The sequence below is a fragment of the Carya illinoinensis genome, chromosome 9 (assembly GCF_018687715.1).
Source record: "Carya illinoinensis cultivar Pawnee chromosome 9, C.illinoinensisPawnee_v1, whole genome shotgun sequence".
Classification (NCBI taxonomy): domain Eukaryota; kingdom Viridiplantae; phylum Streptophyta; class Magnoliopsida; order Fagales; family Juglandaceae; genus Carya; species Carya illinoinensis.
Genome location: NC_056760.1, coordinates 34,236,905 through 34,251,934, shown reverse-complemented (window position 1 = coordinate 34,251,934; position 15,030 = coordinate 34,236,905). Strand labels below are relative to the sequence as shown.

The 15,030-nt window shown below is 39.4% G+C and overlaps 1 protein-coding gene across 3 annotated transcripts; it reads right to left on the bottom strand.

Annotated features, from left to right (window-relative positions):
• Window positions 1-4,112: 4,112 nt before the first annotated feature.
• LOC122275144 (synaptotagmin-3-like) lies at window positions 4,113-10,205 on the bottom strand. 3 transcript variants are annotated; one of them, XM_043084106.1, is made up of 12 exons: window positions 9,864-10,205; window positions 8,871-8,945; window positions 8,670-8,720; window positions 8,434-8,557; window positions 7,976-8,094; window positions 7,494-7,595; window positions 7,312-7,386; window positions 6,215-6,291; window positions 5,727-5,976; window positions 4,879-5,250; window positions 4,525-4,653; window positions 4,113-4,438 (listed from the first exon to the last, which is right to left on the bottom strand). In XM_043084106.1, exons 1-12 carry the CDS (start codon window positions 9,972-9,974, stop codon window positions 4,310-4,312), a joined length of 1,614 nt encoding a protein of 537 aa, XP_042940040.1. In that variant the 5' UTR covers window positions 9,975-10,205; the 3' UTR covers window positions 4,113-4,309. The 3 variants fall into 3 exon arrangements, with proteins under 3 accessions (XP_042940040.1, XP_042940039.1, XP_042940041.1); XM_043084105.1 differs by having other exon boundaries at window positions 8,847-8,945; window positions 9,864-10,204; XM_043084107.1 differs by lacking the exon at window positions 8,670-8,720 and having other exon boundaries at window positions 8,847-8,945.
• Window positions 10,206-15,030: the final 4,825 nt, after the last annotated feature.

The window sequence follows — 15,030 nt, the reverse complement described above, 5'->3', positions numbered from 1 at the left end:
CTGGTGATTCTTCACCCACTCCTTAACAATGGCGATTGTCGATAGAAGCCTTCGGTCGCACTGCCTTGTTGTCAGTAACAACCCCCCATAATGCCCTAACTGGGAACTCTCCGTGGTTTATCTGCCAAATGGAAAATTCCTATCCTCGGCCCAATACGAAGAAAAACTTACTGGTCCAATCCTTGACCTTGCGGTAGTGTGATCCCAGTACAACAAGGGCCTGCATCACCCTGAAGCTGCAAAGATTCCCGTCACACCTTATGAGGTTGTGAGTTAGAAGGATTCGTGGCTAGTCAGGTCAGCGTGCTCCAGGTCAAACATCAGCAAGGCACGCCACCATAGAATGCAGCAACACGTCAGAATCCTTCAAGCGTTTGGATGAAGCTAGGAGGGAGCCAACTTGAGTTGGTCCAACACATCACGAATGGGGCGAGAAAAGGGCAATGTGCAAGGCAAAACCATTGACGTTGATGGCTCCTTCCTGCGACCCAGGGACCTCAAAAGCCACCGACTCAGGTCCATCCAACTCCCCAGGAATCTTGGGTTGAACAGTCTTCTCAGAAGCCATTGAGAGTGAGAACAAGGAAGATGATGAAAAGAATGAAGGAGTCAAGTGAGAGAGAATGAGAAAATTGGGATGCAAGGAGAATGCAAATTTGGTAAAAGGGGAACGAAAAGGATGGGATGAAGCTTATATAGGAGAGACGGTTGGCTTTCCACCCCAATGAACGAGACATGGGATATGAAACGATTCGAATCTCGCGAAATACACGACACAACGTGACTTGGGAAGAGCCGCCTAATAACCATCAATGCTAAAGGGACAGAACGAGCCCAATCAAGTGCCGGAGCTCAACCATCAGAAAATGTGCCAATAAAGTCAGGAAGGGAACCATCGCACATTGCATTAAATGACAAAAAGACCAAAAAATGATGCCCTAGGGCCCAATACGTGGAAGTAATAAGAAGCGAAAGGGTCACCCCTTCCAAGGAGAGAAGATATCAAACAACAACTGCCGCATAAAGACATGGAGACAAAGGCAAGAAGAAATTCTCATCAGACTAGTCCAATAGGAATTGGCAAGGTAACTGTAAGGGAATTTTTTTCCCTCGAGCTGAAGGCCTAGAAGACAAGCCTAAACATGGGAAGTCTAGCCCAACTGGGTGGCCCCTCAACCCATCAGAGGTCGGCCTATGGTCATAATCACGCAGGAAGACCCCCAAAACACAATGGAGGAGGGGACACCTCACCTCGGCATCCCCCTAAGACGCCTAGCCTTGGATAGCACTATACAGGCAAGTGGGTGGGAAATGCAGGGAGCCCTTAATCTTCTTACAAGCAAAAGAAGAGGAGCCTGACGACGTGCATCTACAGGATAGAAGGGATAAGGAGCCACGCCACATTAATTGCGCCACCCAGAAGCCACGTCGCATTAATAAAATCTGATTAAAGGAATTGATGATTGGACACATCCCCCTGACACGAAATATAGGCAGTTGGCCCCCAGAAACCTAGTATAAAAGGCAACCCCCAAGTACGAAGAACTATCTCTGAACTCTCTACTTACTTGCACAAAAAACTAAGGGGATATTAACTTAGACATTAGAGACTGCCCAGCCTCCACCAAGGCCCCCGACTCTCTATGTTTTCTCTGTGTGCGCAGATCTAAGATGGAATACCTGAGTTGCTAAGAGCCTGGCCCAAAGGTGTGCAAAATAAGACGTTAACAACAATGTTATGAAACCCTCAATGAGTAATATGTACATTTAAAAAAGGGAAATGTAGGGGCTATCAGAAAAAGCAATCAATTAGTTTTTTTTTTTAAACTTAATGGTTAAGGAAGTGTTTTTTAATAATTTTGTGACTTTTTTTTAAATATTTAAGGATTTAATAAATATTTAAAAAAATGTTTGAAAATAAAAATTACAACATTGGATGAGAATTCTGGATGAATATAGCAACTCCCCTTTAAAAGAAATGTTGGATAAGAGAGCTCATTATTATTGTAAAAGAATAGTAATAATTGCAAGTGCTCTTCATGCTGATGTGGCAACCACACGGTGACGCGTAGCAGTGACACATTAGAATCTACAAAAATGTCCATGTTTGTCCTATGCCCCTAACATTATTCCGGTTATTAAACTTGGAGATCAATTTCAAAAAAAAAAATGTTCTTGTTAATGTTAAAATTACATAACGAGCCAGAACAGAAGAAAGAATCATTTCCAGCCTATGGTGGTGACTAGACATAAATTGTTGTTGTATGAAGCCCACGATGATGGCAATTCAGAGCGGTGGCACAGTGCCCTACGTACATCCATAGCAATGAATCAAAAATAAAAACAGGAAATATAAATAGAGATTGAGACACAAATTTACGTGGTTCGACACATGACCTATGTCCAATGGTCGTTTGGAGGGTAATTCCACTATAATATGAGTACTTCATAGTCTATTATGATCTCTCATTTCTCTCTATACAATGGAGGTCGAAACCTCTTTTTCTAGAGAAGATAATATCCTAGAACTCTTGTTATTTGGTTGAACATGACCTCTGTCTTCTTATAATAGTTGCCCCGAAGTCTCCCCCTTCCCTCATATCTAAAATCCATTTTTATTGTGGCCCTGTTAGTTATATATGAGGAAATGAGCTTTATGCCACTTTTTCATCATGTGTCTAACTTACTTTTCTCTCCTTTTTCATTCTTTTCTACTTCCTATCATCTCTTTCTTTATTCTCATACACTTGTTTTACCTTGTCCTCCCTTGTTTTTTCTCTCTCTCGCTTTTGCTTTTTCCTGGTATTATCCATTTTCTCTTCTCCCATTTAGCTCCCTAACGGTGATTTGGGCTTTAGTGAGTCTTGGGCTAGCCTAGTATATTTACTAGGGGTGTAAACCGATGCGTCGGCGTCGGTTTCGGCATCAAACCGAAACCCCACCAACGTGGGAAAACGGTGCTTGCAAACGACCGAAACCGATCGACTGGGGGGGAGAAAACCGATTCCATCGGTCTCGACTAGCGTCGGCGCGGTCTTCAGTTCGCCGTCGGCGTCGTCTGGGACGGAGGAGCAGCGTCTGTGACGAAGCTCTGGTAGACGAAACCCTAGAGAGGAGAGAATCGGGAGAGAGCCGAGAGGAGAGAATCGAGAGAGAGGGAGAGGTCAGCCGAGGAAGACGGCCGCTGGACTGCTGGAGAACCGAGAGCCGAGAGGTCCGAATGAGAGAATCGGGAGAGAGGGAGAGGACCGAGAGGGGAGAGGTCAGACGGCGTGGGACGGAAAGGACTAAAATTCTGAGAGCCAAGAGGGCAAAGGGGCAGTTTTGCCCTAATACAAAACGGCACCGTTTGGCATTAGGTTAAACGGTGTCGTTTACTTTATGAATTTGAAACATATAGATCAAAGAACGACGCTGTTTCACTTAAGTCGTTTCACTCACTTAAGTGAAACGGCGTCGTTTTATTTATATAAAAAGGAAAAAAAAAAATATTAGGTTCGGTCGGCCGGTTTTTCAATTTATGAATAGCCAAACCGTATGCCGAACCTACCGATATCGATTCATACAATTTTCTCCCGACCGCCGACTAGTTCTTCGCCGGTTCCGGCATCCTAAGGTCGATTCCGGTCGGTTTAGGTCGGTTGCTCGGTTTTCTGTATACCCCTAATATTTACCCCACCACCACACCCCTTCCCCCCCCCCCCCCCCCCCCCCCCCCCCCCCCCCCCCCAAAAATAAAAAAAAAGAAGTAAGTTCTCAATCCACCATTGTCCCCCAATAAATATAGATTTTATGTGATAAAGGTCAGCAGTCTATTTAAAACCTAAAACCAAACCACGTAAATCAAGGCCTGAGCCGTGTAGAAAGCCGGGGGACATCTCCAGCTAAGGCAACGGCTGGAACTATGCCATATCTGCTACAAGCTCGTGGGGTGTAAGCCGTAAACAGCTAAGGCAGAGTACATAGAAATATTATAAAAATCACACAAACAACTCGACTTAACTGTGTCCGGCTAGGCCAACAAGATATAGAAAAATCCTATTTCAGCTAAAATCATGATCACTGTCGCACATGACAGAACATCAGATAACATGGATAATATAAGTTTTGAATTGCAGAAATCAATGACTTTCTATTGGTGTACGAGAGTAAAAGATTAACAAGAAAACAATGTTACAACCAAACTGTAGATTTTGTATTCTTTTTGGTTGACTTTGTGCAAGCCATTTCCTGATACGGTGATTCAAAGGCCTATGCCATGTACATAAATATAATCAAAAGAATTTAATATCTATATTGTTGGCACATCTCAAATCACCCTCCAACGAATTTCAACATGTATGACTCCGTTTCTTGAGTTGATCAGATTATACTTCTCATTGATGCGTCCATTGTATACCACGTCGTCTAGATTGATATCCACGTGCCCCAATGACTCCTAGATCAATTAGAGAATGCAGAAAATGCAAATTGTTAGATATATGGAGGTAATAAGCTAGAACCAAGAAAAGATAAAGATCCAACCCCTCGATGCAAACAGAAGCCTGTTCGTTTGCTCATAACCTCTATATGGATCTTTTCCTTTAAAGGCGCCTGTTCCAGCACAAATTGGAACTCTTCGTTCCAGCATGGATCCCGGGTTTTCTTGATCAGCTAGACAAATCAACATTACAATATAAGATGAAATATATTATTCCACAGTCAGAAGGTCACCTCAAGGTGCATCTATGCTATAATTTAAGCAGAGAGGGTTTCATAAATCACCCAAAACATACAGCTTCTAGTCTTTAGATATAAGAGTGCAACATATATATGTCTGCTGACAAAAGAAAATTACTTTAAGGGATTAGTAGTTGAAGAGGGCTTAATAATATTCACCTTGGTTTTCTTCTGTTCTCCTCCAAAAGTGACAAGAGCGTAAGGGTTGCTGTGATGCTTCCCCTCAACATCTTCAGCGCCTTGGAGCAAAACAAGAAGTAAACCAGCTCTGTGTAAGGGAACATCTTCTGATGCCTTTCCAACCGTATTTATTTTTATTCCATTTCTGTTCAAAGGTCCACTAAATCGTTCATTATCTTCTCTAAAAGGTTTAAATGTCAACTCCACCTCAAGTTTCCCTCTCGATTTCTTGTTTTGGGGATCATTAGGGTTCATGTTCTTGACCAAATTAAGTGTTAGTCCTTTGGTCTGATGTGGGCTAAGCAACCTCAGTGGAACTACTTGCATTCCCAACTTGTCATGTGCCCCAACCTGAAAAACCAACAGATGTCTTCATTGGGGACCAATAAGTTTTACCTTTCAGAATGACAAGCTTTACCAGGGTTCATGTTCTTGACCAAATTAAGTGTCAGTCCTTGCAGGTTTTTCAATATAATAATGAATAATGCTGCAAAGATTTATTTCTAGTTCAGTCATTCCATTATAACCAAATTTAAATCAACATAAGTATGTGTTTAGGGAAAGAGAAATGACTTGTACAGTTAGAGTGTGCAAGCACCATACACACTCATTGAAAAAAAGTGGGCAAATCTAAGACCCACAAGAAAAAATTTACTTTTTAATTGTGGGTCTCACTTTTTGTTAAAATGAGTACGCGAGGCTTGCATATCTTATGACTGTATTTAATATTACTTATATGTTTATTGCTTATGTTGATGACATTATAAGACACTACAAGTTTAGATATTGAGGCACTAAAATATAAGTAGCAGAACAAAATACAAAACCTTCTCCCAGTCATAGACATGTAACTGGAGAACTTGACACTGCGGGTCCTTTACTGTGAGTTTGAAGTCCTCATTCCACTCGGGGTTCAGGTTCTTCATCTTTATAGAAGTTTTTTTTGATGGAAGCCTATCTCCACTTAGGCTGAGTTTGACATAAGGATCAGATGTTCCCAACAAGTCCATCTTCAAGAGATTGAGTGCTCGTACAACCTTCACCTGTAGTATGCCGACAGGCTTCTTCATAGTCCCTCTATTGAGATAGACAAATAATATATAAGTAATCCATTAATGCCAAATGTAATCACCACACCTAAAATTTACACAACCAAGTCTGATCTGCAAGGTAGTCAAGAACCTATATGGAATCACATGGAAGCAATTTAACTCTTGCACTCTTAAAAGTACCCACACATCACTGAATTTCGTATGACAGTGTTTACATGGGATGTCATACATCCTTAACATTACAGTGCTATATGTGAACTTACACTGAACCAGCAAGAATCTGTATTTCAAAAGTTTGGGGCCAGAGGTAGAGGCTTGCAACTTGTCTTCTTATGGTATCCTGCTAGCAACAGAGAAATAATTACATTCTAGTATGATGAGCTTACGATTTATGGAAATCGTAGTTGCAAAATATTGATTCTGAAACTTAAGATTACCCAAGACTTTGGAAGTACATACACTTCAATCCTTCATATTGAAAAACTATATTTGAATGTGTATCCTTCCTTTCATATTTAAGACTGCTGATCCGAATTAGAAGCATTCATAAATTAATTATATGTCCTCTAAGTATAATTAGAGCTCACACATTCTCACGTTCAACTCAAATCTTGAGCCCTCATCTTAACTCATATTTCTATATTTTTACTTAATCATAATAAAGTTAATCTCTGTGAAACTTGTCTATAAGTTAAATATTAAAAGATCTCATATGTGGAGACGAGCTGACGAGTAGCTATGTTTTGCCACATTCATCTACCCTTTGGTTCACAAGGTTACCAAAATGATGTAAGATAAATTAGCATCTGCTATCAGTAATCAATTTCTAATCGATATTCTTCTGTATAATCAATTCAAACAATCCACCCTCCACCGCCCCCAATCAATTGTGCCCAAGCAAGTACTTAACACGGCTTTCTTTTGGAAGAATACTGACAAAAGAAATTATTTAATACATCCTTAGTTCCTTGTAGTGTGTTAGAAACCATATGAAAGTCAACTGAATACACAGAGGAATAGACTGGTAGTAAGGATTCCTGTACCTTTTATGGGTAAGTTTAAATTATTAGTTTAAAACGATGTACTTTATCTATTCTAAGGTTATAGTCATGTTAGCTGTTTTCCCTCAAAAATTGAGCCTAATAAATGATAATTTTAATAAACATGACTTGGAATAGTTTATATAAAGGGATTGAAAATTTGAAGCCAATCTTATAATTGTTACAGCATCTTATCCAAACCGATTGTGCAGTTGAAAATGAGCTCAGTTAATGATAATGTTGTTTATATATATAGACAAGTATATTAAAATGTCATAGAACTTTAAAACAGATTATTGCAAACCAAAAAGAGAGCCAACCTGAATATATTGATATAAACTAGGTATTGCCATAATATCCCCTCCCAGAAAATTTAGTCCAAAGTCTACATGTGGCTGCAAATATAAGATTTTCATTGTAAGGACATGAGACTCAAAATTATAGATCTTCTGTTCATGACATCATATAGACTCGACTCAGTCAAATTTGCTGAGAACTTAACCTTCTCCATCAAAGACACTACTATGCTCCCAAAACATGGGAATGTTGGCACGAGAGGTTTCAAAACAACGCGAGGTGCAGCAAATATTTGTATGTCCACCAGCTGAAGAAAAATGATCAACAAATTTTGAAAGTTTTCTTTAATAATCATAAACAATACTTAGTCAATCTTAACCCGCAACAGAGTGGTATTATTTAGTACCATTTTCAATTCCATTTAAATGCTTTTTGAAATAAACAATAAACTAGTGTCATCATGAGAATGATGAAATAAAATAATCAAAGGTCAGTGAGAAACATATTGTACAGACCTCATCTTTTTAAATTTTCAAATAGAAAGTTGAATTATGCAAGTTCATGAACAGAAAGGAGACGTGTCAAATTCTGTTTGAAAATCAAGGGGAAATACGTCGTATTTTCATCAAGTTCCCAAACACTCGCCTGAATATCATTGTTAGGATATGGTCTGAAAATTCTTCTCACCTGTAACGTAATTTCAAGTGACAATAATTGAAATACCAGAGTTACATTTGGATTTCCAGCCCATCTAACCGCAGGTTCAAATACCAGTTCATTTTCATTAGTTTCGTGCACTTTGATACCTGCCAGTTTGATGAATAAGATTCCAAAATAAAATAAATTTGTAAGCTAGATGATGCTGGCACGTCTTGCAATCAGAGATATTTGCTTATCTGTTGTAATGCAATAGGCATGCTTTCTTGCAGTTGTAGCCTAGCAGACAAGTACCGTATTTCACTTCCTAGTGCTACTTGATTTATATATTGTGCTCATATTCAGGTCAGATTGCCAAACAGGTTACCTTCTTCAAGATTACTTAGCATTGGAATTTCGAAATATAAAGTTAAAGGGCATGAGGAAATCAAAGCCTAATACATTGTGAATTCAGTTAGTTAAATGATCAATTCAGTGCAGATACCTACCATGGAATGTAGGGGGAAGTGTTCCAAGACTTAGACTCTTGAACTCTACTGACTTTATCTGAAACGTGTCAGTGTACTTTGAAAACATTGGCTCTGTTGTACTTCTTATAATTCCAGATATTGCCTGCAGACAAAACGAACAGATTTACTAAAAAATGATTGGTTAAATTCTCATTATTTGGATCAATATGCTTGCACTTTGCAAGATTGATGGTAATCTTAAAACTTTTTATCACCTTATTGAGGTAAGGCCACATATAAGATATCATCCTGTTCAACCAGTCAATCTTCACAATTATACAAATTTAGAAATTAGAAATAAAGAAAGGTTAGATCAAAAAGGGTGAAGAATATAACAATAACTGTAACCTACTAAATTTAAAAAGAAAAAGGAAAAAGAGCTTAAAACCCACTCGATCATAATCAGGATGCTTTACCCATAGGGGAATCTCAGGCAAAATATCAAGCAAAGAGCTTGTGTCAAACTCATCAATTGGTCTAACAATTGGATCCTGCAAATGTAGGTTCAGAAGAGTTACTTCTCTGATAAATGACAGCATTAGAATTTTCAAAGAAGAAAAAAAAAATTGGCTATTCATTCACACCATCGAAGTGATATTTTCCCAAAGAGGAGCAAATCACACAATTTCATATTACAACTGTAAGTTTTTTTTTATCAGTAGAATTACAACAATAAGTATCCTAGTAATGTAGTTCGAGATACTAAAGTTAAATTCTAAGATATTATTCATCCAATCTCATCCATAATTAGAAAACATTTTTCTTCCTTTTGTTGCTCCTTTACCATCACAAAAGACTCTTACATTATAAGAGAGATGTTACTCATCATCCCACACTACACATTTTACATATTCTAATATTATTTTTTTTATTTTTTATTTTATTTTATTCTTGTTAAATTAATTGAGTTATTCTGCTTATCACCCATACACCACATATTTGTTATAGAAAAAATAAAATAAAAAATATGTAATGTGTAGTATGTGGGGATGATAAGAAGAATTATTCTTGTTATTATATCAATCAACAAGCTTGCAGCTGAAAAAATTTACAAATTAGCGTATATAGTTCCTCGAATGCATTGAAGGTTCAGCTTCGAGGCCCCCTTATATAGGACCCAATCATTTCCTCCGGCCAGCTTATAACTGTACGTGAAGCCAAAAATAATAAGAAAATAACTGTGACACAATCATCGACTTTGGGGTTCAGATGTTATAATGCATTTAACAATAGTGGCACCTTCTTCATGCCGGTCATTGATCATAGAATGATAAAACGCACCATATTTACCGGATATTGGGTAAGAACAAAGCATCCATGCATCAACTTTATCATGAAAGAAAGTAATTTATAATTGCGAAAAAAAAGGAAAATAAACAGGAAACAAGAAGGAGGTACACAGGTATTACCTCCACATCAGCAGGCTCGGCGTATATAAATAGGAAAAAACCCAGTAAAAGACCTACTGGGATTCCGATGGCAAAACCAATTATTCCCAGTAAACTCCCCACGAATCCCATTCTCTCCGAACCCAGAACATTAGTGAAAAAATTAAGTTTGCAAGAAGAGATTTATGAACCAAAAGGGCAAAAATAAAAGAACAGGTAACAGAAAACGAAAGCAAGAAATTGACATCGGAAACGTAACGGGAGGAGCCTCGTCAGAAACTGCCATGATGATCTTCTCTTTAGAAAACCCACGCGTCATACGTCCTACGTGCGTACGATTTTCACTTCCTGGAATTAATTGTGTAAAATAACGCCATGATAAGATTTTTAAATTCAGATTTGTTTCTTCTAATATTTGCCATATTTGTCGTCGAGTTTTGTTGCATGCAGATAAAATTATATATTAATTTACGTATTAATATTAATTTTTTTATATTTAAAATTTAAATTAATATTATTTTTAATAAAATTTATTTTTTAATTAATCGCATTAAATTAATACATATATTAGTGTGTAATTATTTTTACAATTAAATTTTTCCTTTATCATCGTGTCTGTAATTTTTTCCTTTTTCTCAATTCGGTACATGTCAAATAACAAGTTTTGTTAAGCGGTATATTAACAGGCTATCTTTCTTTTGTGTGTGATTATAGGAGTCTTTTGTTAATGTGAAATGTTCAGTTTGAACTATAGGTACTACTACAAGAGTAAATATACTCTCAAAATATTCAGCTAGTGTAAATCTTATTTTATGACTCAAAGGTTATTCTTTATCACCACAAGTGATTTTAACTTATGTCATAACTCGAACTTCTGGCCTCAAAATCATAAAATGCTAGCTCATACCAACTAGATTGCCACATTGATGGTATATTAATACACAATTTATTACATTACCACTCAATTTTTTGTGTGTTAATACACAGCAACGTATGAGATATATAAAACTATAATGTTAGCTATAAATTTTTTTTTTTTTTTTTTTTTTTTATAAGAAACAGTTACTTCATTCAAAAAAACCAAATTACAGATGAGAGAGATCAAGCCAACAGACTTGAGAAAGAAAAGGAGGGACAGACCCCATCCACATCTCCAACTCATCTACGGACCAAGCATGTCTTGCCAAGGTATGAGCTACTTGATTGCCACTACGTAATACATGTTGAACCTTATAGTCATCAAACAAGCTAAGTAAATGCCGTATCTCCTGTATGACGTTGCCTTGAGCAGATAACAGTGCTGTGTTTGCAGTCAGCGCTTCAACCATGAGTAAGCAATCACTTTCAAGCACCACTTTTGAGATCCCCAAGTGCAACGTAAACTGAAGACCCCGTAACATTGCTAAGGCCTCCACGGATTCAGGTTCATGGAGCTCGTGCTCAACTTTACTAACAGCCATGAGAATATTACCTCCATCATCCCTAACCACAACCCCTACGCCAGCCTTTCTAAGGTTGAAAAAAACCGCAGCATCCACATTAATCTTGAAGAAACCAGATGGGGGAACATACCAACAGCCTAATTTCTGCATTAGAAGACTTGGTTCAGAGGTTGGGGAGGTTTTTGTCTTTTGTAAACCGAGAGCATGGTGGGCAGCCTGCATAGGACTCAGGGGAGAGTGCTCAATAAACCACTTATTCCTCCTATACCAGAATGACCACGCTATTAGAAAGAATCTGCAAAGGAGATTTTGGTCCCCCCTGATTGCAAAAAACAGAGCAGCTTGATCCATTGTGCATTGCTCAGACAGCTCAGCTACCTCGGGTAATAGCTGCTTCCATGTGTTCTTGATGTCTGGGCAATATAGCACGGCATGGGCTATATCTTCTGTGGGATGATTACAGAACTCGCAGGTGGTGTTCTCTATAATCTTCCTCTTGTATAGGTGTAGCTTGGATGGTAGGCTATCATTGCAAATTCTCCATGCAAACACTCTGACTTTGTTGGGAACTTGCATTTTCCAGATAGCTTTCCACAGTTTCTGGTTTTGGCAGGCATTAGAGCTCTCGGCAGCTTCCTGTTTGAGTATAGCCTTGAAGAATCTATAGCCACTTCGAACACTAAAAACCCCACTTTTCTCATGCCGCCACATCCATACATCTTCATGTTGGCCCGGACTGAGGAGTATTTTCAGGATATCAGAAGAAACTTTTGGATTGAAGAGAGCTCTAACCTTTGGAACATCCCACCATTGTGTCTCTTCATTTATCAAGGTTTCTACTCTTGCTGTAGTATCCCTCTCCTCATGACCATGTTCCTCATTCAATAGCAAACCGTGCCCTGGAACCCAAATGTCTTGCCAAATCCGTGCCTTAGCTCCATTCCCGATTCTCCATTGGCACCCTTTTTCCAGCATGTTTCTGCTCTCCCAGATTCCTCTCCAGGTATATGAGGAGTTGTGGCCCAACTGGGACTCAAAGAAAGAGGAGTTAGGAAAGTACTTTGCCTTGTACAGCCTGTGAATTAAAGAGTCTTCAGACTTGAGAACCCTCCAGGCCTGTTTTGCTAGAAGGGCCAAATTGAACATCTTGAGATCTCTAAATCCCATCCCACCCTTTGATTTTTGGACACACAACTTTTCCCATGATATCCAGTGAATTTTTCTCCCTTCCTTTCGTTGTCCCCACCAGAATCGAGCCATCATTTTCTCGATTTCTCGGCATAAGACTGTTGGAAGTTTAAAACAACTCATCGCAAAGGATGGGATTGAGCAAGCAACAGCTTTTAATAGTACCTCACGACCCCCTTGGGATAATAGTTTTTCCTTCCAGCTTTGGAGCCTCTTCCATACTCTATTCTTAATTTCAGCAAAGGCGACAGTTTTAGCTTTCCCCACAATTGGAGGTAAGCCAAGGTATTTCTCATATTGTTGTATTGTACTCCCCCCCCACATAGCCATGATGGAGTCTCTCGTACTAGTAGGCACATTAGAGCTAAAAATCATGGCTGTCTTCTGCTTATTAATCATCTGACCAGAGGCTTGTTCATACCTCCTCAGCAAAACTTGTATGTTAACTGACGTTGCCACATCCGCATTACAGAAAACGATGGAGTCATCAGCAAAGAGCATATGGTTGATACTGGGTGCCCCCCTACAGATCTTGATACCCTTTACGGCTCCCTCCATTTCAGCTTGTTTCAACAAAGCAATGAGAGCTTCGGTGCATAATAGGAATAGGTAAGGTGACAAAGGGTCTCCTTGCCTAATTCCTCTAGAGGGTTTGAACGGTTCAGTAGGGTCACCATTCACCAAGACAGAAAAGGAAACTGAGGTTACACAATTCATAATAAGATTAACCAAGCTGTGTGGGAATCCCATCTTCCTCAATACCCCTTCCAAAAAGTCCCACTCCACACGGTCATAAGCTTTGGACATGTCTAACTTGAGTGACATGAACCCCTTCCTCCCCTTTCTTCTATTTTTCAGATAGTGTATCAATTCATAGGCTACCAATACATTGTCAGTAATAAGTCTCCCCGGCACAAAAGCAGATTGTGTATCAGAAATGATGAAAGGTAAAACACCTTTTAAGCGATTAGTGATAACTTTAGCTATTAGTTTGTAGATTACATTACACAAACTAATAGGCCTGAAATCAGAGACTGAAATAGGTGAGCAAAGCTTAGGAATTAACACTATCAAGGTATGGTTTAACCCCGTGGGGAGCTGACCTGTATTAAGGACATCAAGTACAGCAGCAATAATTTTGTCTCCGACGATGTGCCAGTATTTTTGGAAGAAGATTGGTGACATTCCGTCTGGGCCCGGGGCTTTCCTGGGATGCATCTGCCTTAAAGCCATAGAAACTTCTTCAGCAGTATAGACTTTTTCCAACTCAACATACATATCAGCAGTTACCCTTGTTCCCATCCCTTCGATGACATCCATAGAGCCTCTATCAGAGGAGGTAGTAAATAGGGATTTAAAGTACTCACTGATCAGCAAATCCCTCCGTGATCCCTCAAGCCAGGTGCCATTAGCATCTTGTAATTTCTGGATAAAGTTCTTCTTTCTTCTTAGGGAAGCTTTTTGATGGAAGAACTTAGTGTTTTGGTCCCCACAGTACATCCACTGCACCTTTGATCTCTGCTGCCACATGAGTTCCTCCCTCTCCAGCCATAGTTGGACCTCACTCCTTGCTCTCCTGTGTTCTTCAGTTTTCTCATAAGTGGGATCTGAATTTTGGAGGTGTTTTAGCTCCTCGCTGGCTATTTTGATCTGTTTGTTTACATTTCCAAAATTCTGTTGATTCCACCCCTTTAGTCTGTTTCCACAGGTTGAGATTAGCTGCATGGCCCAAGCCATATGATCCCCATCTGTTTGTGTTCTTTGCCAGGTGTCTCTGATGATTTCCTCACAGTCCGGGTGTCCCACCCACATAGCCTCAAATCTGAACATCCTTTTCCTCCTTTGGTTGTTAGAAAAACCTTCCGTGTCTACCCACACAGGAATATGGTCTGAGTAAGAAACAGCCCCATGTATAACTTTTGTACCAGGGAATAAGTCCAACCAGCTGTCCGTGGCTACCCAACGGTCAATTCTTTCACAAATGCGTGCTCCTGCTTCTCTTCTGTTACACCATGTATAAGCAGGCCCCGAGAATCCCAAGTCCATCAACTGACAGTCCGAGAGGACAGCCCGAAAGGCATCCAGTTGACATTGTGGTCTCATCCTGCCGCCCCACTTCTCATTGTGGTCCAACACTTCATTAAAATCTCCATACACCAGCCATGGTTTATCAACTTTACTAGCAATTTCTCTAAGTAAATCCCAAGTTCTATTTCGTTTAGAGGTCTCGGGATGGCCGTAAAAGCCTGTGAGAAACCAGTCTCTACTACACCCATCATTACTACTAATGCTAGCATGTATATGGTTAGTCGAGAAGCTAAGAATTTTCACATTAACATCTGCATTCCATAATAAAGCTAGCCCACCACTTCTTCCACAACAGTCAACAGAAAGACAATTAGGAAGTCCTAACCTTGCTCTGTAGTTGTCCATCACGCGAGAGGTGATCTTTGTCTCCTGCAAGAAGACCACATCGGGATCTTCCTTCCTGATTAAATCACGAAGGGTTCTGAATCCACGTGGGTTCCCAAGCCCACGGGGATTCCAGCTTAGTAGCT